Source organism: Dermacentor silvarum, chromosome 6, assembly GCF_013339745.2.
Source record: "Dermacentor silvarum isolate Dsil-2018 chromosome 6, BIME_Dsil_1.4, whole genome shotgun sequence".
NCBI classification, from domain to species: Eukaryota; Metazoa; Arthropoda; class Arachnida; order Ixodida; family Ixodidae; genus Dermacentor; species Dermacentor silvarum.
The window spans coordinates 128,822,099-128,846,788 of NC_051159.1; the positions used below are offsets into that span (position 1 = coordinate 128,822,099).

Here is a 24,690-nt window from a genome sequence, read left to right on the forward strand (position 1 = left end):
GCATTTACCTCTTAACGAAACAGCTTATCAATCAACCAGTATATGTCAGCATTGGCAACTAAACCATGGCCGCACTGTCACTGTCACATGCACACACTGTCACCTGTAGAATGTGCAAGAATACACAAGGTATTCTTTAAAGCCCATTTCAACTTTTCTGCCTTGGCTGATTTTAGCATGTCATCATTCTAACCACTTGTTTCTTTCACACAGGAAATGATATTCTTACGATATCATCATCATCCTTCCACACGTATACAATATCAACTGTTTGAATGCACGCATTGCCATTGCAATACCATTGATTATGCACTCTGAGAATACCGCTATAGTTACAAAGTTTGAGGACTGGCTGTTGCATGGGGCAGACGTTGCTCTTTTACAGCAGCTACTGTTGCGACTCCCATGTCCGTACGCCCTGCCAAAGATCTAGCTACACCACGCAACTGTGTGTAACAGTCTGCGTTCACAGAGTCGACTATTTAAAAGTTGCAATTCCTTTTGCCCTGTACGTTAGCATGTGCAAGTGAACGACTATATTTCCCTGAAGCAGGCTTTTCAAGTACAGTCAACTTGAGTTAAGCCACATTGTCAGGCAAACAGATATACTTTCAGTTCTTTGCAGTGGAATAAAATATTATTTAAACACATACATGATTACAACATGGACACACATATTACTATACATTCTTTTTTACGGATCACGCCACCGCACTAAAACATCCCAACTTGCCCAGCAACAAGTACTTTTGAGAGATACATATCACTATTACTTAGTTGTATTTAGAGGCAACCAGACTGATGCTGCCATTTTGTTGTCACACTCATCGGCATACCCAGCCAGCTTGATTATGAAAAATTGGCACGTCTTGACTATTCCCTTTTTGCAATGACGGGGCTGGTTCTCAGCCTTGTGAAGCCACTAATGCCTAATCACCGGAAACATTAACCCAATTTGTTTGTATTTAAGTAGCTAAATTTGATAAATGAATTAAAAACAGGCCAATGTGATTGAAACTTGCTTGAAGAATTCCGTGTCATGTCTAGTCCAACTACACAAAAAAGGCCATCATCGAACGTGCAAGGCGAAACATGGCGAGAACTTTTTCTGCAATCCTTGTGGAACTTTGCATTCAGGGACTCCGGAACCTGGGGGCAGGAGAGGCGGGGCTCGACCCCCCCACTCTCCCTGTCTTTTATCCCCAACTTCCCTTGCCTGTCATGGCCCCGTCTGCTGCTTGTTGCCGGCATGTCAAAAAACGTCGCAGTTTCGCCTGAAAGGCGAAGCATCGATTGCGATAGCAAATTAGTAGACAGCTTTACGGAGTAAGGATAGTAGTTTTATCGGCCGTATATGCGTGTAAACATTCGCTTACTAAATTAACAAGTATGATGTCACGCGCGCGCAAGCAAACATGAACACCTCTCACTCAGCGACCGCGGAAATTCGCTGTCAAAACGCTGGAGCGAGGAAGCCGATAACGCTTGTTATCGGAGCCCGATAACGAGCTCCGTTCGCATCACATTTTATTGCGATAGCCGTTACATTGACACTCCAAGAGGATTTCTGCCGTCGGCGGCGTCGTTGGCGTGAGGTTCCGTATAAAGTCCAACGGCGATGAAATCGTGGCCGCGCGCCGTATTAGGAGGCATTGAGCGAAATATCATCAGAGTTGGAGGACGCTTAAGCTACGCCTTTAAAAGAGGAACGCGATAGCATTCAAAGATCCCTGGCTGCTTATTAGGCTTTTTTGTCGTATATTCAAATTATAATCCCACGCTACCACGCCTGTAGGTTGTGGTTAAGTCGTACGTTACGATTTTTCTGACTGATTTTACTTTGAGAAATTCAATTTTTGTTCACTAACTCCTTGCGCCACGCGGAGGGTCTATGTGGTCGGGGTGGTTCGGGATGATGTGGTTCGGTATGATTATTTCCGCCAGACGCCGATGGGGGCTTAACGCCGACGCTTCGGCGTCGGCGTTTCCTCCCCTGCGCTGTCCGTGTGTCGCCCCCCCCCCCCCCCCCCCATAAAATACTTCCCGAGTCACTGTTAAGATAGCGCCAACCTTTCCCTTTCCCCACGAACCACTTACTACTACTACTGAAAGAAATGATCAGCTGTGCACAGTGCTAGTAATAGCAGGATAGTGAGAGTGCAACAGAGAATACCTTCAGCGGTGAATTAGAATTAGAGTGGGTAGAAAAGATTGTTGAATGTAGGATCTCTGAAACGATGCTGCTACTCACGAGAGATAATCTTCCTGAAGACCTTTCTGGACAAAAGTCTTGAAACCGTTCTGCATAAAAGCTGGGCATCTGCACTGATATGGAGTCCTGCACAGGCAGAGAATCAGCAGTGAAGCTAATTGGTAGGCTTGAAATTTAAAAGCACAGCTCGTTAATGGGTTGAGAATCCACTCTTAAGCTTTTTCAGGGTGTCTGCTACGTTGGAATTTTCAAGTTCACTTGTTTTTCATGGCTTTCTCCGACTCTTGACGAAAATTCTTTACTACTTTATGACAACGAGGGTTCAAGGGCGAAGAAAAATTGGGGGTTGATAGCTTGCGATATTACTATGCCACCCAATAATGCTCAACACCTACTACCAGTTAGCCGTAAATGTGGCATACACTATCAGACTTGAGTGAATCATTTGTTTCGTAATATTCCAACCACCCGACCAGGAATATACTCCAGAAACAAACAAAAGACACATTTATGTGTGGATTGCATACGTTCAGTTGAAAACTTCGCTTCCGTTAGGCATATATTCCTATAGCTTTGCCATAACGACTGTAGTTACAAATTTGTCAATTTAAAATAACCAGGGTGAAAATGCAGTTTTTTCGTGACTTTTCCGGAACTGGCCAAATCCTTGAAAAGTACAGGTTTGTTTTCCAAGTTTTGCCTAATGACTCGGTTTTCTCCTAGCTTTTAATTTCTTCAGTAGATGAAATTTGCAAAATGAATGTGTTGAGTGCAATCTTGCCGCTTGTTCTTTGAAACTTTATATATGAGTAGGTTGTGATTAAACTTGACAATGCCTGAATATATAAACGTGCTAAATTAGTAAACAGAAACCCAATCAAATTTCGAGTACATTGAAGCCTCTTAATTTGCACCAACGGATAATTCAAACTGCTTTGTTGGTTCTAGCAAAGTTGTATGTATATGAGCAGGCGAGATCTCAAGCAAATTCCAGCTCCAAAAACCATGCAACGGTTACTTTGAATAAAATTTGTTGCCTCCCATGGACCACCTTTCGAAAAAATCCAAGCCAAAGGCCAAGGTTTGATGCGCCGCATGCCAACATAACGTTGCGCACCGTAAAATATGATGATTTAGCTTTTCATTATACGTCACGTCCACAGAGCACGTACTGCCTGTTTGTGTAACGCATCAAGCGACTCTCGTGGCGCGAAAACAGCTGTAATTTCAACTAGAAGCCAATGCGCCTTTCCTATCGATCGAGGGAGCCCCGCTTCCAGCCAGGGAGTCAAGGTCACATACACTCCACGTAAAATGGAACGTCCTCGATTTTGGAAGTCCACCTTGGTAATTCGTCCAAATGTAGAACTGACCTGCCACTGAAAGTGCGCCGTACTGCAAAAAGACGAAGAGAAGAAAAAAGTAGAGGAGGGGCTCGCGACGCCGACGTGAGGTGGTCCAGGCCTCGGCTCCGGTAAGGCAGTAAAGGAAAGTCGCTTGCGGATGCTACTCGAGGCAGATGGAGAGAGTGTCTACGTTGGCAATGAAGCTCGCCTCCTGGCAGCACGTCAACACATTTGCATTTCTCATATCTCCTCTAATAATGAACCAATTTACGAAAGAGATATTCTTACGGTAAGACGCTCCTTAGACGGCGTCCTACAACTTCACGTGTAAGGAAAAATTTGCAATGGGGCCTGATGAGGAGCTTTTATAATTACTGCGTGCACTGCAGCTGTTCGCAAGGCAATGGTTTTCACCTTGTCATAAAACGTGGACTTCCAAGTGTGCTCAAGCTTTTTCAAGAGGCGGTAATTTTGCAGAATGTCGATGACTCCAATGAACAAGAGTAGCCGCTCTCCTTTGGAGTTCTTCGCCGGGATGCCACCGGTTCTGTAAACAGAAACGAAAAAATTGAATGCACGCAACTTACTATAAATTGAATAATTAATGTAAAGTACGCATGCACGTTAGAGTAGTCTTGATAGATTAAAATGCATAAATACAGAAATTTCAGTGCAACTAACTTCGAAAAAAAAAAACGACCTCGTAGCAAAAATAACCTCACAGCAAAAAAAAAAAAAAGAACAGTTATGGGAGAGAGATATATTTTAGGGAAAATATAATCGTCAAAAGAATAAATCTCTGGTGATGCAAGGTTTTATGTAGATGAGTGCGTATATCTGCCAACTTGTAGGAAATTTGCAAAAATACCACAAACATGCGAAGGGAAAGGGGGCAGGGTAGCATGTATTTATTTTTTTAGTTAGTGCTGAGCACATCTTCTGTGGGATATATATACTTCATTAATAATCGTTTACTTTTGGATGCAGCCCACTACCAGCTGAAAATTTAAAACAGCAGGTACTGACAAGCGACACACTGTCGTTACATCCCAACGACTTTTCAGAAACTTTTCTGTCGGCCAATTTTGCCTGTTTCAGTAAAATTTCTTATATTATTTTGCTCGAAGCAAATACTTTAGGGTTTATGTGTCCACCTTGTGCTGCCACAAGAGGGCGGAACGGCTACAATCACAATTTCTTCACGCATTGTTTTTCGCAATCTTGCGCCACCCCATCTTTCAAGAGCTTTAAAACAATTTAGCAAATAAAATATACTTTCCGCAAAACAACGTAATTGACATTTGTAAAGTCGTTTAACAAATTTAAATTTGTAAGCTTTATAAAAGTTATGGGAGTGTTGGCAGACGTGTTTTCACAAAGCAGAAATCAAAAAGAATTAAAGTGAACTTACGGAACATCTTCGTCATGATCAATTGGCTCTACATCAGCCTGGATTGATTCCATGGCAGTCGAGAAGTTCGCCAGCCGTTGCCGGTTTGCGGACTTACTCTGTTTCATCCCAGGTCCTGCAAGCACAATTAAGTAAAGAAATTTCATCAACCATATGTTTTGTTTGTACGTGCTAGAATTCGTTCCTAGGGACACCAATGACCAACTCTTCCGCTTGGCGATTTACCCACCATATTTCCACATGTGTGCACTTGCGCGCACACACAGAAACCGAGAGAACTAAGCTGTCAAGCCTTAATTAATGTGAAAGGCACATTAAACATAAATATTCAGCTAATAAGCACATCAGAAATACCACGCAGGTAAACCTTACCTCAAGCCTAAGCTTGGTATGCCAGAAAGGACGAGAAAATGAAAGGTGCCTTCCAATGCCACCTAAACATTTACTCATAATTTTCCCGAGAAATGTATACTATTTACACAGTTTGCTTTGGGTTAGCTACAGTAGAACCCCGCTGTTACGTTCCCGGGTGCTGCGTTTTCCCGGCTGTTACGTTGTTTTCGGCCGGTCCCGGCACAGCTCCCATAGAACCCAATACATTGGTAACCCCGCTGTTAAGTCGCAACTGTGAAACCGTTCCCGCATCATACGTTGCGAACTGCCACAACGCGCCGGCCCGAGCGTATTATTTATTACTTATTACGTATTTTCGGTTTCCGCTAGCAAAAGTATGGCCCTCGAGATCCGCATTTGCTATCTAAAGATGGTTTCTATGACGCGTTGCGGCCCTAAAATTGGTTTCCTTTCGGCTCATTGGTGTTCCGTATAAAGTACAAGGACGATAACGCCGTCGCCGCGCGCCGTATGCTGTATGTGCGAGTGAAATCGTTCGAGGGGAGCCGACGACCGCGTCTAAATCTCGCGCGCTCAAGAAAAGCAGGGAGGAAGCGCGCCTTCTTTCGTTGCGCTCGAGGCACCGGCGAGGGAACGAGGGGGAAGGGATAGCGGGCAGCGTTGTGCTCTGGCATCACACGGCGGGCGGTCGCGCAGGCCGTATCTTGAAAGCGATCTGCGCAGTGTAGGTGCGTCGGCGGCTCGTAGGGTTGTGCGTGCTGTGTGTTCTCGGCGCTCAGTTAGCGTTGAAGCGATAGAGAACAGCACAAAGGTGACTTCGCTCGCTTCTGCAGCGGCGCTTGAATTCCTCACGCCAGCGTTTGACAGCGCGTATCCGCGCTCATCGAGTGTGATGTGTTCATGTTTGCCTGTGGGCGCTGACACCATGCTTTTTAATTAGTTATTAAGCGAATGTTTACAAGTTTATACGGACGATAAAACTACTATTCTTACTTTGTATAGCTTATCGCAAACGATACTTCGGCTTTCGGGCGAGACTACTTTTTTTCACGCGTAAGAATTAAAATAATATTGTGTGCAGTTCAACAGTACTCCCATTTCTAAATTTTTCCTGTTTCCCGGCTCTTACGTTTTTTTTTGTTTTTTTTACGGTCCCGCGAAAAACGTAACAGCGGGGTTCTACTGTAATTATGTATGCATAAAGAAGAGTTAGTTTTCTTGTTAGGGGAGCTTGGAGATAAACTTGTCACTTTTCGGGGAATTTGCTCGCACAAGAACAGCCCAACTGTACTAAAATACTGCAAAATTGTCCTAACATCACAGGATCTGCCTTGAGCCAGGAAATTTGGAAGAGTTCTGCCTTAATTCCTTCCGCTAATAAGCATATTTTTGTGCCAATGTAATACAAAAGCTTGTAAACATGATTCAATCCATCGACTGGTTTAACATTCGGTCGAAGTCTAATGTTCTGGTCTAACGAACCCTCCTTGGTGGCGCGTTAATGATGTAGAGCAAGAAATTACAAGTCATGTATAGACTGTGTCTTTATTTCCCTGTAATAGCAACATAAATCGTAGAGCAGTAGAAATAGATATATATTTTGCTATGCAAATGCAATGCCAATTAAGTTTATTTACAAATGACATCTGAAAGCTCAAAACTTCAAATGAGCATCACTTGACATAATAAGGTCGCCCATGAGGTTGGCAAATCCAGACACTCTAACAAAATCGATGCCCCCTTTCATCTGCATTAAAAAAAGCTGGAAGCATCTGGGAATAGCCTCACCTGCTGTTTTGATGCTGGAGCCTTCTTCTGAACCAGGTGAAATGAGTTTCACTTCATCCTTCACACCCTGAGGCTGCCGCTCCTATAGACGTGCGAGCTGATCATCAATGTAATGTACAACCACTTTGAATCTACAACCATACAGGTGAACATGAACGTGTGAAGTGTTCAATTTCTCAATATCACAGAAATCACAGCATTAAGCGCTATTTTCATTTGTAAAGAATATGTCTTTGATGTTTGCTTACAGGCTACCAAGTACTACAACCTGTGACTATGTGCAGTAATTGATGAGTTTCTATGCATGCCTGCAAACGTTTGCACAATTCCATCCACAATCACACTAACGTATCATAAACTAGCATGTTCGCTGCAATTTATGTCTTTTACACTCCATATACTAAGACGCATCAGGACCAACAATGAATTTTTTTTTATGTTGCTGAAAGAACTTTGTAATACTTTGCCACATAACATGTCATTTCTGCAGAAAGTAAATTCACTATCACTTGTTTGAAAGGCCTAAATTTTACAGGACACTGATAGCACATATTGGACACTTCCCTTTAATTTTATTTATATCAATTTCATCGCGTCGTTTCTCGTAAGTCTCGCGCGTAAACACAGACTCCTGTTGCAACCCTAGAAACATTCGTGAGGTTAATTACCTGTTTGAACTATGGTGTAATGTATTTAAAAAAAGCTTGTCTGTTTGAACAGAAACAAACGACAGCATTTTGTCCTGACTGGAGTGCCTTACGCGTGTTTATGGAATATGTTAATGGTCCCTTTGAGCAGCAACCAAGAAAAACTAGTAGTTCAGGTAGCTATCGCAGGTATTTGGAACACGTCACGTGGCCCTCCAGTCTACGGCCTCACAGTGTGCTATAGGCGCTCAATTGCAACATGCCTGCGTAGCTTGAAAGATTAAAGCTTAAAGTTTACACTTAAATAATAGTACGTAAAAGAACAATTGCCATCAAGGCAGCTCTGTTCAATGCTTCAGAAATAGAAAATGGCAGCTTCCTCTTCGACGTTGTTTGGCAAGTCGCATGTCTAGGGAGACAGCATTATTGTAGGAGGACGACGCAACGGTGGCCGACGAGGCGTGCCATCAGCCACCGCTGCGCAATGAAGAAAATGACGCTACATTTGTAGTGCGGACTTGTTTTCCAGACAGATGCTTCTTCCCTACTTATCATGGCCTCATGTCAAGTTCTAATAATTGTGCTTTCAGTAAAGAATAACTGCACCGGTAAGTTCTTGGTTTCGACAGGCATGTTCTTCATTCTCTGAACAATGTTAGGGCTGCAGTGCAATAGGGTTCTATGACAGTGCAATAGGTTTGCTAGTGCAACACTGTTGCTAAGACAGTGCAATAGGGTTCCACAAACAGTTATGAACAACATGCCATATTCACTCGGTCAAAAACCACAAGCCCACTTTTTAAGGAAAAAAGTCCGAAATAAATATACACAATAATGCAACAGAATGTTGCACCAAAGTTACTTGTCACAATGCATGCATTGGTGTAATGACAATCTTAGGGAGTGTAATAATCAGGTAGTAAGATCATTATTGACGACGTAATTGACGACTTAAGCGACATTGAGAGCGTGAGCAACGAACGTTGAACCATCATCATTTTGCGACGCCGTCCGTGACTCCGCGCTTTTAGCGAGTAGACATATGCCAGACTCGAGTAAGAGCCGCACTCTGCAAGAAAAAATAAATAAATAAATAAAAAATAGCGTAGCTTGCACTGGAGGCGCAATGCTAAAGAGACAGCGGAGCTGATGGGCACCTAGCTAGTCATGGCTTTTGGGCTAGGCTAAGCACAACCAAGTCATTGCCAGAATTTTCCGGAATTTATCACGAAGCGCGGCCTCTTTGGAAGTACGAACTATCTTTGGGCGTCCCATGGCTTCTACTGATCGAGCGCTGCCGCGCTCACATTTACATAGCTGTCGCCTCAGGGCAGCGCATGCGCAGATCCAATCATTATCACGGCGCATGCGCAGATCACGGCGCGGTGGCGGAAACCGGTTGCGCGCAGTGTCTCCGAGCTGCTGCCGACGCCACCCACGTTTCCCCGGCGCGAACGCGGGAAACGCGTTCGCTGTCGGCGCATGCGCAGTACACAGGCGGTAGGTTGCGCCAGGTGTTCTAGCAGCTGCGGTGTCGCTGGTTGCCATGGCTACGGCGCGGCTGGCTTTCTGTGAAACACCATACTTTTTACGGCTAGCTTAAACAGCTTCGCTGTTAAAAAAATGCGCAGACCTGGCTTGAGTAAATATAGTATGTGCACATATTTGTGAAGTTTAAGCATTTTGGAGTTATGATATAAGATTAGCTTACTGAGCAACGCGCACAAAGCAGTTGACAAGAGCTTTTGGCCATGTGCGGTCGGGGAGAAAAGGGCAAGTGATCTCATGGCCAAATAACCCCCCCCCCCCCCCCCCCCTTTCCATATCACTTCCTGCAACACTGGAATTCCATTTGTGTCCTAATGAATAACCATTATTTTGGTTTAGCGGCAAAATCTACTTTCTGAAATTCACTGAAAGAACATCTGGTAGGAAGAAGATTGTCAATTGGCTTGCAAGTGGAGTTCCACAAGACAGTTTTTGCATAGCTAATGTAGAAATTATTTTTATTACTAATTCAATTCACTTTTGGGGTATAAATTCATGGACAGTGATGATTTTGATTTTTGGGGTATTATTTCTAGCAGACACTCGAGATAGGTACTACAACTCAACAGTGGCTAAAAATTGTATGGGGAAATAAAAGACAGTCAATAAATAAACATGCAAGTTGGCATTTATGTGAATGCATTAATTTCTTTCAAACAGTGTCATTCGACCCAAAACCCACAACGGTATTCATCACTTGCATATTCAACAACTTAGTTATAAGAACACCGAAAGAACTCACTATTTGTTCCTTTGCCGCCTGGTCGATGTTGTGAATGCCTATGAGGAGGCTGTAGTCCATTATTTTGAAGCTCTCCAATACCTGTGCAAATGATCAAGAACAGGTTAATGTGGTTAGAAATAACTCGAAAGCTCTCAACACTTCCTAAGTTAATTCAGTCTTTCGCTCTTTTAGAATAATAGTCCATCTTAACCAATAAACAATTAACTAGTTTTCAGCAGACGCCGTCATCAATGACATCGTAGCTAGCAAGCTGGTGTGGGAACGTTAAGGTGGCGGCGTCGCCGTTCTTTAGTAATTTTACAACTTTTAAGGATTATCAATTGTCGGAGTCATGAGGGAGGTAGTGGCCGAATACTGCACCAGGGAGGCCAATTCCTGTTCTGGTGAGGGAGTGACTTTGATAAAGCTTAGTGGGCCTGCCTAGTTTGGTTGCACCTGAACTAGTATAGCCCCACTAGCTCTCGGCAATGTTTTTGCCGGTGTCAGGCACCACTCCATGCCTGAAAATGTAGTGGACTGGAGCAGGATTCGAGCTTACGACCTTCAGATTTGAAGTCGGGTGTTCTACCTCTGCTCCACGCCACCGCGTAAGATGGATAACCGGTGGACCATTAGGGTTACAGAATGGATACCAAGAGAAGGGAAGCGCAGTCGAGGTCGGCAGAAAATCAGATGGGATGATGAAGTTAGGAAATTTGCCGGCGCAAGTTGGAATATGCTAGCGTAAGACAGGGGTAATTGGAGATCGCAGGGAGAGGCCTTCGTCCTGCAGTGGACATAAAATATAGGCTGATGATGATGATGATGATGATGATGATGATGATGATGATGATGAAGGATTATCAAGACTCTTGTGGCGATAAGATGGGCCATTTTTATGATTCTAGAAGTGCAATTTTACTAATACAGCTCAACGCTCTTTCTTTTACGGTTTCTTTACGGGTGGCACAAAGTCAATTCATTACGACTAGCCAGTGCTTTTCCTTGTCATGGTAAATATAGGAAAAATGGTCAGGGCCGAGGATGAAACATAAGTGTATTAACATTATTTACAGGACTTAATTCGAATACAGTCGATGGCGGACGCTGCCCCTTTCACATCGCCATCTTCTGACCGGAGGCCAGTGCTTTCGAGTGCTGGCAGTTAACTTCTTTTGCTTCACGAGCTCACTGAAGGAGATGGAATATTCAATATCCTCAGAATCCCAGAAAGGCGCGCATTTCTAGTCTTTTAAGGCGAATAAAGCTCACTTGGATAGAGAATATGGACGGGCCGGCGTATTATTGAGCCGTTTGGAAGCTTCACAATTTTCACAAAACAGGTTCTGATATCTTAATCATGTCCTCGATTTACTTCTTGGATCCGTCCGGTCTTCCATAACTGCCGTGAAGCTCATTAGCCCGTTATATCCCATTTTGTCTTAACAAGGTTCTAGTGCAGTATATATACTACCTAAAAAATCTTGGCAAAGGTGCAGCGCTAGTAATTGTCAAATTTTTATTAAGGTTAGCAGAAAACACGGGCGTCTTAAGGTTAGCAAACATTATGCAGGTCCCAAAACATGGCCTCCGATATCTTCAGCTCATCATTGGCCCCACCAGAATGTGGAGGTCAAACCCATGTGCTGTGCTGGTTTTCATCTGCATCTCGATCGTTGAGCATTAGTTCTTTTGGTTTCAGTGTTAAAAACATGCATTTCTATAAGCTTTTCATGACGCATCTGCTCGAAATTCAACAGCAAGTTTGCATGGAGGCTGCTCTTATAACTACACTATTTGAAAATAGGCTTTCTACGAAGTCCACAACTTCACTTGGCTGTTTAAACAATAACCCTCAAAACAAACCCGTCAAGGAAACGAAGAGCCTCAGCCATACCTGGCAATCCCTCTGGATAGTCTTGATGAGAGCGTTATACGTGTCGGCCTCGAGCAGAATGCCGTCGGGATGCTGCTCGAGAAAATCGAGGTCCTTGAAGGTCGGGGAGCGCTTGCTGCGCTCGTGCTTGCTCGCTTTGCGCTTCAGGGTGGAGCCCTTCAGGTCGTACTTCTGGTGCATGGGCACCACCGAGGGCAGCAGGTTGTTCATCACCACGACGCGCACGCTTTTGCCACCGCATAGGTAGCAGTAGAGACCATAGAACTTGGGCAGCAGTGTTCGTGGATTATGGTTCAGATTCTGGAAAACACACGATAGGGACGCTTTTTTTTTTTGCCTTGCCTTTGTACAGAATCACGCACTCTGCACAACACGAGTATGACGACACAAGAACAGCGGACCTCTGTAATCAAGCAAGTATGTTTTGATATTGTGACTTGTGCAGAGCTCACAAAAAAAGTGGGGGCAACAGAAAAAGAAGTGCACAGGACAAGTGCTGACGCATTTTATATCGATCCCATTTCTTGCTGAGCAATGCACAAGTCACAAGATGCATGTATATTGCAATTTGCTCAGCTTTCAGTCATGACAAAGTAAGCTTCGCTTTCGCAAAGTTGTCGGAATAAGAGCGGTGTAACATACTCTACTGTGAAAGGTCAATCGTCTTCAAACAAAGATGTCTGTGGAGCTAAAGTTTCGACAATGACAATTGTCTATTTATGTTTGTTTATATTTATTGTATTTGTGCAATGTTAATAAGGGCTGGGACGAAAGTAACATGAGCGTAATTGATTAGTTAATTGCTCAGTTACTTCCATAAGCCAGTAATTGGTCACTGCTATCAAGTACATTTTAGAAAGAAGTAATTGTAATCGGTTACTTTTTTTCTGGAACATGTACAAGTCTGCTTGGCAGTGACTACAACAACTTCCGAAGTTGATGCCAAGAAATCGCCTATGGAAATTTTTTTGCAGTTCTTCATTGGCCCTACCGCGAGTGCCTTCTCCGAGCCCCATTAACAACGAAGCGCTGCGCTTCATAGAGGACCCAGACGTGAGCATCGTACAATTGAATAAAAACAATCTCGTGTGCAATCTCGTGTACATTGTAACACCGCCTTTGTCTGAAGAGCGCACATTGAGCAATTTTTCAGTGTCAGTACTGGTGTCGTCACCAGAAAAACAGGGAGTTGACCAGACAAAAATTGTGAGAAGCAGCGAGTGTTAGTGAAGGCAACGTGTGAAAGGCTATGGAGGACGCTCTGACAAATCCAGGACAGCTCGTTCTATTTGCAGGATTTGTGCAAGGTCAATAAATGTTGTAAGGAAAGTAGCGTAAAAGTAATGAATTAATTTTAGGTAATTGATTAATTACATTCCTGGGGCAGTAACTGGTCACTGTAATCAATTAGGTTTTTGAAGGAAATCATTCTAATCGATTACTTTTTTACGTCTACAAGTCTGGTCGTAGAGCATTGTTCAGGGAGCGTTCAAACGCACAAATTCTTAAAGCGTGTCAAGCAATAGCACCGATATAGAAGCAAACGAAATGTTGCAAGATGATGGTGCGAGAAAGCGAGCTTACCGTTGCAACAGGAGAGGCTCTTTCCGACTGCCTCGAGCAGTGCTCAGAATTCCTCCATCCGCAATGCCTATAGTGCCCCCATGAGGGCCCCTTCAAACAATATTTGGTGCAAGGTTTTGAGGTTCAGCTTCAACACACTCACCATGTAGTAACCTGCAAGCAGATTCTGCAAGAACTCGGCTTCCTTGTGCTGAACTGTTTTGATGATGAACTCGTCGTTGCTGGTGAGGTAAAACGCGCTCCCACTTGCACCAGGGTTTGAGAGCTCCCTCAAGGGTTCGTGGCACAGCGACATCTGAAATCGGCCACGAAACAAGGTGACGCAATTCATTTAGTTTGAAGATGAAGCTCAATATAACAAATTATCGGATATTATGAAGTAAATATAAAATTTGGCTGGCCATGCTTAATTCATAAGTATTATATTCCTATGACAAAACCTAACATTCAAGATTCTGGACAATATCGGTTGCAGTAAAGTGAATATTGGTTTGTTCATCAGTTCAAAGTATGTATTACGGTAGCAAAGCATCTCGTTTTCCTGGTTCAGCCTGGTTTTACAAATACAATTTCAGTTGGTAGTACAGCGCTGGTTTTGTGTGTAATCATTCTTTGTGGTCGTCTTTTCATGCTGTTTAAACTTGAAATATCAAATACTCAGTAAAGGTAACTTGAAATGACACATTCTAAGTGCGTACATGCATTTTGACCAAAGGATCAGCTTGGTTGGCCCATGGTCAGCAAGCCAACGTGCTGACCCCGTGTGATCAGACTGGTTGCCCGGTAGCATATAATAACGAAGCTTATGAAAGCACACATATGTAATTAAGTGTTACTTGTGTGGCCACGTACAGCCACGTCTAGCGACCACCGGAGACTCAAAATCAACAGTAGACCCCTTTGCTAGCCCACAGGAAACATCACTCTTGCGTTTCTTCCGCAAGGACCCGACCATGAATTTTTTTCTGCCAAATATCAGCATGTACGTTAAAAAATATTGGATATAATGAAGGTATTTTCATGTTGGATGCGACATTGTTGTGACGTTTGACTATATCTTGCAGGAAGAGTGGTAATCAGGCTAACACGTTCATTTAGCAACATTACCAGAAAGTTAAAAACTGCAGAAGCGTAAGGAAGAAAAGTAAATATGAAAGCTTGACTGACTTTGGGGAGCATTTTTGATGTCTAAGTGGTGGCAGTGCCTGCAATAGTGATCCGTTTTTTACGATTTCTTACGTCTTCATGCTACATTACTTATAATGCAATAAGCTATCATGCACGTGCATTGTTATTCGAAACTCAAAGTGCTGGAGCACAGCTCAATTTGAATGAACATGATTGCCCACGACAACAGTAATGACCAAAATAGCTGAGAGCTAGTGTTGCACATAGCATTGCAGTATGCTATACACCACCTAGGGACGTAGTTTAGGATTTTTTAATTACAACAGTTATTATTTTTTCTGCACCTCGTAGTGGACCTATTTTCAGCGATGTTAATGACTAGATTTCCATTCCAAAGTATGGAAACGTATAGCAAAAGTTTCACGAAACGCAGTGTGGGAATTACAGAAACCATCTATATGTCCAGCCCTAAGCCCCCTGATCCAGCACAAAAATCAGCACATTTATTAAAAAAGACAGGTTGAAACTTCTAGCGCATAGCTCAGCGGCTATATATATATGGCGTTGGGCTGCGGAGCTAGAAGTCGCGGTTGCTATTCCGGCCACGGCGGCCGCATTTCGATGGTGGTGAAATGCAAAAAACGCTCGTGTGCTTTAATTCAAGTGCACGTTAAAGAAACCCAAGTGGTCAAAATAATGCGGAGCCCTCCACTACGGCTTACTCATAATAAGAACGTGATTATGACTCGTAAGATCCCAGAATTTAAATTATTTAATTACCATACTAAACTGTGCACTTTAGACTCCTCAACAATAACGCAAAAATTTCTAGAGCTGCACTGATTTGAAAGCGCAGCCCTTAGGCGCCCGCTCCTCCGGCGAGCGTCGGCGTTCCCGGCGTAACCGAGCGAACGAGCACAGCGAAAGATGAGAGTGAACGCGGCGCGCAGCAGGCGATGAAAAAAAAAAGAGGCGAGAGGGAAGAGGCGCGAGCAGGAAAGCAGAGAGGAGGGTGAAGTGGAACCATGAGCCGGATAGAGGAGGAGGGTATGGCGAAAGGGCGAAGAGGGAAGCGGAGTGCCAGCAGCGGCCGGACATGCGGCCAGCGCGGCATGGACCTAAAAAAACCCGCATTTCCCCGAAGGGGAGTATGAGGAAGTGCGAAGCACGGGGTGATGCTATGAGGGGGCGCGCGCGACTAAACTGCAGTAAAGCCCCTTGATGTTAGAAAGTAGCGACACTCTCCCCCACGCGCGCGCTTTCCTCCTTAATTCTCCTCGGATTTTTCCCCCTCACCGGGCCGGCGCGGCGCTGAACCCTCCAGTAGCTCGCTGCAGCCGCATTAGAATCAATGCGCGCGCTTGTTTATTCGGCCCTTTGAAGCGTTGTATGGGAATTTATCCCTTGTGAAACTGTCATGACGAAAGTACGTTTCCGATAGAACGTCGTGCCATTTTTTTAGGACACTTCTATAAATACAAGCGGAAGCGCTCCGAAAAAATGAGTACCAAGCAGTGGCTGAGATGTTTACCTCTACGTCACCACTTGGTTTGTCCGTAACGCGGAGGTGTATTGGGTGCATACAATATAAGCAGCGTAGAGTATAAACGAGAATTTGGTTCACTATCTTCGCTCTTAAAAGGCTCAGAGAAGGTAACCAAGAAGAAATGTGATAGTTTACTTAAAGTGAATTCGCCAAAATGAGTGGGCCAAAAGCCTTTGTACCAATGCCACTGTGCGAAATACGTGCTGTGTTTGCGAAACAGCCAACATAGAACTTTACACACGCGCCTGTATTCCGTCACTATGAAACGACGAGAAATTACATTCCATCACCTCTGGGAGTAACCTAAATCTCTCTCTCTCAAAAAAAAAAAAAAAAAGGCTGATTGCTTACGCGGAAACTGCTAAGACTGGCACTTGATAATTAACTTACAGACTTCAAGATGTCAAGTTTATCAGAATTGAGGGAGATTATCAGAAGCGCGTGGCTTGTACTTAATGAGCATGCGCGAATAATACATAATACCACTTATCTACCTATATATTGCGGTTCATACCTTTGCAACATAAAGTACATAAAGAAAAAAAAATGCTCGCAGTATTGAAACTTGCAAAGATACAATAAGCACGCAATAAGAGTAAAATAGTTCCTTGGCTTCACAAGTATGATGCGCAAGGATCACACGCACACACACACACGCGCACACACACATACATGCACACACATACACGCACACAAGCACGCACATACACAAACACGCACACACACACAACTACAAAATATGAGTTACAGGCATTAACTCACAAATTACATACATTTGAAAACTAACGCACGCGCGAAAACACTAAAAGCTATGTCACGGCTCGAAGAGTCAACGAAAATTTCAGCCGACTCACTTAAAAAAAAAAAAAAAAAACTATATGCACAGTTATCGGTGCTCTGTTTTAAACTGAACGAAGAGTCCGGCTATGCGAAGAGCATTAAAATCTCCATGCAACTTCATCCACAAATATGAGGAAAGCTGCAACATTCACCTCGCAAAGAACGGCGTGCTTAGAAGGGGTGAAATCCCTTCTCCCGATCTTATGGAGCCACTGCTTCCGACGCACGACATTCCGTTCACTTCGGGGGATATAAAATAAGGCTTGCCCTTTCTCTGGCCTGCTGCTGCATTGAAACGCGCAGCAGCAAGACATTTTCACGGAGAACGAATCTCAGATTCCTACGAAAGGATGGAAAAACTTGGGAAACACACGTTCGGAGCGGCAGGGCGACCACCACTTGGACTGCTCATGGCGAGCGGGAGAAACTAAAGGCGCGCGAAAGCAAGTTTCGCGCCGTTTTCGTGACGTCAGGGTCACCTGACGGGGTAGTCTCGAGCGCCGCAGCCATTCAGCGTGGCGGATGCGCTGCCTCCGCGAAAAAGGGGGAGAAAAAGAGGAGGTTGACCGCGCCGGCGAGGGTGTTGCGGCGTAGATCAAAGCGTGTCGCTACTTTCTAACATCAAGGGGCTTTAAACTGCAGAGCCGAGCGAAGGAGACGGCAGCGAGAGAGCACGCGCCAGCCGACCCACGGAGGTCTGGCCGTTTTTAAGTGCAAAGCACTTTTACTGATGATGATGATTAAGTGTAAATAATGATTTAAAGTGTTGTTGTCATGATGCATTTGTACACACACACACACACATTTATATATGAAGTATTATTTATCTATTTTACACTTCACGCTTTTCGTATGATGCATTAATGCACCTCGCGAGTGCGTCACACACACACACACACACACACACACACACACACACACACACACACACACACACACACACACACACACACACACACACACACACACACACACACACACACACACACACACACACACACACACACACACACACACACACACACACACACACACACACACACACACACACACACACACACACACACGTCACGGCGCGGAGAGGGTGCGAGGAGCCGGCGCGGCGCGCGCAGCCACGGCGCGGAGGCGCCAGCTGCACAACGCGCCGTGACGTCACGGCGCGGAGAGCGGTGCGGAGTCGGCGCGGGGCGCGCGCAGCCACGGAGCGGAGGGCGGAGTGCGCGCAGTCACGCGGGGCGTGACGTCGCTGCACCGTTGCTACAGACGCTCCTCTCCGCTCCTCGCGCCGTTGCTAGGGGAGAGGAGGAGGAGCGCGGATGCCGGCGGAGTTTTCGGGGTCGCTTAAGAAGTGCATTCGCACTTAAAAATACTTTTTTTCCTTCCTCCATGCAGCGCGGAAACAAAAGCACTGACGTGGTCTTCGGACCCACCGCGCATGCGCTGCGTCACCTGCGGCGCCACCGCCGAAAGAAAAAGCGCTCCGCGCGAGCCACGCGTTCCCGTGCTCACGCTTTCTGGCTGAACAATGAGCGACGTAACCGGTGGAAGTGCTTCGTCTACCACTGCTGCTAAACGAGCTGCCCGAGCAGAGGCTCAGCGTCGCCGCTGAGAGCAACCCTGTCGTTCAGAATCAAATTCTTTGCCACGATATATCGCGAATCCATAACACCTAAACAGCTGCACTCAAAATTCGCATTAGGGAGTATCGTAATCGTCGGTGATTTTTTTTATAATAGACAGATGAGGAGTCACGACTTACCAAAAAATCTTGAGTATTTATGCTAAATAGGTCCCTGAAGTATCGGAAGGCGACCGGAGCGTACGCCTTAAATTTGAAGTCGCTGTAGTGGTGAGCTGGTGTGACATTGCTTCCCTCTCTAGAATATTACCAAAGAGTGAAGTAACAATCAAAACAGTGTCTTAAACAATGCTTATGTAATAAATATGTGCTAAATAAAAATAAGTGTTGTTTGACTGAACTTTGTATCCGTGATATAACTGCATTTGGTCACACTTCCTTTCATAGAATGAAAGGACCTAAAACAATTGTGGACCGGCATTCAGTGGAGTGGTTGTCACTAAGACGCGTGGTGTCACTAAGAATGTGACATGTATAGTTACTGAAACCGTGAGTGTGAAATTGCAGTGGGTGATGTTTTACTTAGTCGGTTACTACAATTTAACATTCTTAGTAACAATCATTTGCAATGAATACCAATAAAGAATTTGCCAGTATACAATTCCAATAATTCCTTCATAACTGAGAATTTTTACGCAGTTCTAGAGTTAGAATCTGTCAATTTAATACAGCTGAGAGTAATGTGACTACAAAAGATGGCCACAGAAAACCTATCAGGCCTGCTAGTTACTGTTACTGTTTTTGCTATTAAGACATCCTCATATGATTGATCCGATGCAAAATCTGAAATTTCACCTGCAGATTTAAGTTGCACCTGTTCTAATACAGCAATGAAACATTCAAACTGCCCCCAAGCCAATGACATAAAGATGTGTTGTTATCAGTGGTGCATAAAACGCTGCTATAGAAACTGTCAACTTGGATTGTCTATAACAAAGAAGCAAGACGTATGCTTCTTTAAAGCGAACTAAAGATGAGAACTAAATAAGTTTAGATTGTTAAAGTATACTTTTAAAACTCTATACTAGTTAACTTCGCTGTAACAATTTGATTACCAGGAAAAACTGAAGTACCAACTTCACGGTTTAATTTTACTCAACCAAACCTTAGCGCCGGTACGTCAGTTTTACGCAGTGATTGTCGAAGTATTTTTCTCGTATTTGGGAAGCTGTGGCACAGTAAGTGATTTTAAAACTTGACAAGTGCAATTTTTGGCTCCTTTAGAATACAATGCAGTCCACCACCACCATCCTAATTAGCCTATTTTTATGTCCACTGCAGGACGAAGGCTTGCCTCTCCCAGCATTTCCAATTGCAGCCTATATTTGCCGATAAATGAACCAGGGTCGAGCTGGTGCGGTAACTTCATGTTGGCATCGCCACCAGGCTACTGTTCTTGCGTCTTTTCTTGCTTATAAGCTTTTCTAGCTTCCCACTCAATGTAGGTGCATTTTTTTTAGTATTGCAGAAGAATAATTTCCTAATATAACTCAACGCATTTTTCTCTTTACTGTCTATTAAAATGTGATCCACTTTAAATACAATGACAGCAGCCAAGAGTTGAACTGGCTAATTCACGGGCCACTGCCTTATAGTGGGGAAACGGTCACCCAGTGTTCATACATGACAAATTTGTGTGCACAGATAGTGCACAAGCCCCAGAAAGTATAGGAGAATATCAAATAGTTCACACTGAAGTTGTAATCAGTGAAACCAAGGTAATTCAGAGATCGAGGGGACATAGGCAATATTATGAAGTACGGAGGAACATTAACAACGCAGCAAGAACGCTTACCCAGGTAAGAATATTGACTCTATTACAGCAAAGTCCCGGATCAGTAGATTTCTCTCTGGTTTCGACGCCAAACTGCCAACAGCGTAACCTATTCCTAGTTGAATTGACCCTATAACTTTTGACGCTTGAATCTGCAGAAGAGAGAGAGAAAGCGCACACACGAAGCTTGTCACAGATATTGTCAATATTGCAGTGTTATTCAGAGCGTTCAATATTAAGAGAAAACATATCAACTATACTTCAAGTAGTAGTCCTATTTGGAATGTAACGACGTTGAACAACGCGAGAACGAGATAAAAAACGATGCATCAATGAGGAACGCTGACTTGCAACTTCAAGTCAGCACCATGCTTTTTGTTGCATTTTTGTTGACCAGTTGTCGCAGTTTTTCCATGTCAACACGAGCCAAAAATTACGAATCAAGCATACATTAAAAGACAGAGTGCAAAAGCAGAAACAGCATGAAAATCTATTGCATAGCCTAAGGTATTTCTCTCTTGCATGAGCAGCGAATATTCACCATAATTTCATAACGTCAGCAATCCTGGAAAGAAAATGCAAAGCTTAATTATTATTTTTGTGTTATATTTATTTCACATACCCTCAAGCGCCGAGGCATTGTAGTGAGGAGTTGGTGACATAATATAAAGAACAACAATAGCAGAATGAAACACGGCATGTCATACAAAAATATTAGCGGTGTATCATAAATAGAAAAGAAATATTGAACAGATTACAGATATCGTAACCTGAAAAAAAAAGGGGGGGGGGTAATGTACCAAATTATCACTCAGGATTATCGCAGTGAAAGTGCTAGATAAAGATCGACAAGAGAGAGAGAGTGATCAGATAATGATACAATGTCGACAGGAAGGTGGCTCCAATTGCTAGACGTGTGCTGTATGACAAAATTGCCTCTAACTTTGTGTTGATGATCAATACGAGATGAGCGATAAGTTAGTTTATATAAGTTTTATATAATAACTCATATTTAAGCAAGAGCGACCACAATAAAACATACATACGCGAACACACATGCTTATATTTGCAAAAACTTAAGTAGTATATACAGAACATTTGTGCTACCTAAAACATCCGTTACCAGTGACCCATTTGAGCGCCATTACCTTGACATCAGTTAAAAAACCATACTAAAAAGGCCATATCTATGTAAGTTAGCTGATTAAATTTGAACACTGAATAATTGGAAGTAATTATATAACCCCTGTTGGAGCTGTTGAATGAATGAACTGCATAATGAATGTGAAATTATCAACCTGGAAAAATTGAGTGCGCACTAATAAACCATCTTGGCATTCAAATGCAGAATTACACCTGAAATGAAGGCCTTATACAGTGAAACCTCGTCAATAGGTACTTGGCGGGAACGCGGCATTAATTACGCACTAAATATAGTACGGACTAACCGCCAAATACAAATTCACGTCTTTCGACGCGCGTCGCCGTTACCAACAAATAAATAAGTGCGCTGCCACCACAAATGCTACCTTAAATACTCACTACGATGTTTTCTTCTTCTTTATAAAGCGGTGAAAAAAAAATTGGAGGACGCTTAAGCTTCGCGTTTAAGAGTAGAACGTGATAGCGTTACCGGGCCCCATTCGCATCGCACTTTTCTTTCAGTGGGCTTCTCTGCAATACAGAACGTGGGAAAGCCAGCTTACAAAGACCAAGCTTACACCGGTCCCCTTAGAGTCAGCTTCACTTTTAAACAAATGCATTGCGGGGAAGACGTTTTTCCAGGGGCAATATAACTCGTCTTATATTAAAATGTGAAGGCCCTAGCACCTTTTTTTATTATTTTATTAATTGTTCGCTATTGCCCCGACGCGCGCGTGTGCCCAAAACGCATTAGGCAGGCGAAGTCCCAATTTGACCTGCCGAGGATGCGAGCGCCATCTGGATAGCATTTTCGCAAGTAAACAACCCGAGCGCACCAGTGTTGGTATGGTAGAAATGCTGGAAAAGGGGTTTGTGTTTGAGTTTCCTCGTAACAGAATTATGTTTTCTAGTACATTCAAATTACAATACGACGCCACCATGTCTGTAGGTTGTGGATAAGTTGTACTTTATCATTTTTCTTACGGATTTAACTGTGAGAAATTCAATTTTTATTCACCAAAACCTTGCACCACGTGGAGGGCCTGCGCGGTCGGGGTGGTTAGAAATAATTATATCCTTCGCTAACACCTTGCGCCACGCGGAGGGCCTGAGCGGTCGGGTTGGTTGGGGATGGCTTTCTCCGCCACGGGCGCCGACGCCGGATTTTCTGCGACACAGCGCCATCGCGTTCAAATTCCGGCTCACTCGCGTGACCGCAAGGATAGCGCAACGGCGATACCAAGCATGCCGTTCAAAACTTTAATTGGCATATACATAACACAGCGGCAGAGCGGACGACTCTTCCGGTTTTTCCCGATGCGTGTGTGCACATTTGTATACACGACAGTCTGCTACTGAGGCAGAACCGGCGCCGCATTACTGAAACGTAGGACTCCCTACTGAAACGCACTACCTGCCGCCGCGTGGTGCCGATCGTCCGTGCGATTGGTGTGCAGAGCGTCGCGGTCGCACAGACCGTCATTGTGCCTGGATGCTTGCGTGCGTGTTTGCCGACTGACTGCACCTGCATTTCGTGGGAGCGCCTGATGCAGCGAGTTTTCTTCGCGCCCGCGCCGCTCCTAGCCGTGCACGGGTGCGTGCGGCGCGTATCTTGTTGAGCCAACGCGGCGACGGCGGGCTGCTTTCGCTTCTGCATGCGACGCGCACTTCAAGCGGCCCCGCTCAAAGCGGCGGCAGAGAACGGCGTCGCATTTAGGCGAAATACTCTCAACGGCGCTACCATGGAGGAAGGAAATCAACTGTATGTATATATTAACGAGGTTTCACTGTAGGCACTTCTAGTACAAACAAAACGCATTCTATCAATGCTCTACCACATTTTCATAAGGCCACATGACAATATTGAGTCAGTGCAGAGGACTGTTAAAATTGATGAATCAACTGTAAAAGTGGAGCATATATGTATATATTTTTTAAGTTGGGAAAGCTCACTATAGAGAACTAGAATTTTTTTAATTGTCAAGAAAAAAATGCAAAAGCAAAAAGGAAATACCCCGGGTCCTGTACAAAACATTAGTGACACGACCCTCATGGCACAAGTAGCTGGTACGTGTGTTAGAATCAGCAGGCGCTGATACAATCTCTTTACAATCATGCAGTAAATACCGACAATGATCCTGGAGAAAGAAAGAAAGAAGAAAAAAAAAGAAACAGATACCTTATGCTAGAGTACAGTTTAGCAGTGTTGTGACATCAGACTTTTATTTATTGATCGCGCGGTCATAGTACGGTCGTTAAAAATACTAGATGTTGGATTTAACAACAGTTTGAAAAGACACACGGAAGAGAAACACACACAACGGAGCGCTTGTTGCGCAATCCAACATCTAGTATGCTATATAAACACGCCCAGTGTTGGCATACCAACCTTAGCATTAAAAATGGCAACATCCACCCGTTCTGCTACTATGTATTTGACAAGCATAGCAAAACAGGTACCTTATTCCCCCTGCAGTACACATGCACATTCAATGAACACACTGTTATACTGGCTGCTTATGTGTGCAGTTCATTCATGATAGAGACATGGTATAAGGTTTTACCATATTTGCGAAGTAGTTTGTGACAGCACGACTGCCACTGTCAACCACAAGGATCAAACTGTTATCATAAACCGTAATCTTATCAGTAACATTACGTACACAGTTCAAGGCAACTCACGCTTGTAAACACACATGGTGATCTTCACCAGTCCACCTTTAAAAACCCGTTACCGTGACTTGTTTAGGCAGAATTCAACGCTTGTAGTTTCAATGGGAAAGATATACTTCGTATGCACATGCGAAATGTGCGAAGTTCTTTGTGGCAGCACTGCCAGTTCTTGCATAAATTAAACTGCCTATGGAGTACATATCTACGCTGCCGTTGCATTAGTATGCGGGCGCGCACTATTTGTGTGAAAATTCCGTGAGAGGTTCCTTGCCTGGGAGCGTTGCGCCCGGTGGTGTCCGAGCATGTACAGTGTGAAGCAGAGCAACGTGACTCCGAGCACGGCAGCCACAATGATTACGGACATGGCTGCGGAAATGTGGCAGCAGCATAGACCTGCGAACGAGACAACCCGCGGTGTAGGCGCTCGATCGTGACC

At 44.1% G+C, this 24,690-nt stretch overlaps 1 protein-coding gene across 1 annotated transcript; it reads right to left on the reverse strand.

The window, feature by feature from the left end:
* Positions 1-58: 58 nt before the first annotated feature.
* On the reverse strand, positions 59-24,618 carry LOC119456871 (phosphatidylinositol 4-phosphate 5-kinase type-1 gamma-like). The gene is made up of 11 exons (XM_037718688.1): positions 24,526-24,618; positions 20,460-20,590; positions 18,785-18,902; positions 13,654-13,806; positions 11,928-12,227; positions 10,049-10,129; positions 7,112-7,193; positions 4,970-5,084; positions 3,973-4,105; positions 2,252-2,338; positions 59-103 (listed from the first exon to the last, which is right to left on the reverse strand). Exons 1-11 carry the CDS (start codon positions 24,616-24,618, stop codon positions 59-61), a joined length of 1,338 nt encoding a protein of 445 aa, XP_037574616.1.
* Between the last annotated feature and the right edge of the window lie 72 nt (positions 24,619-24,690).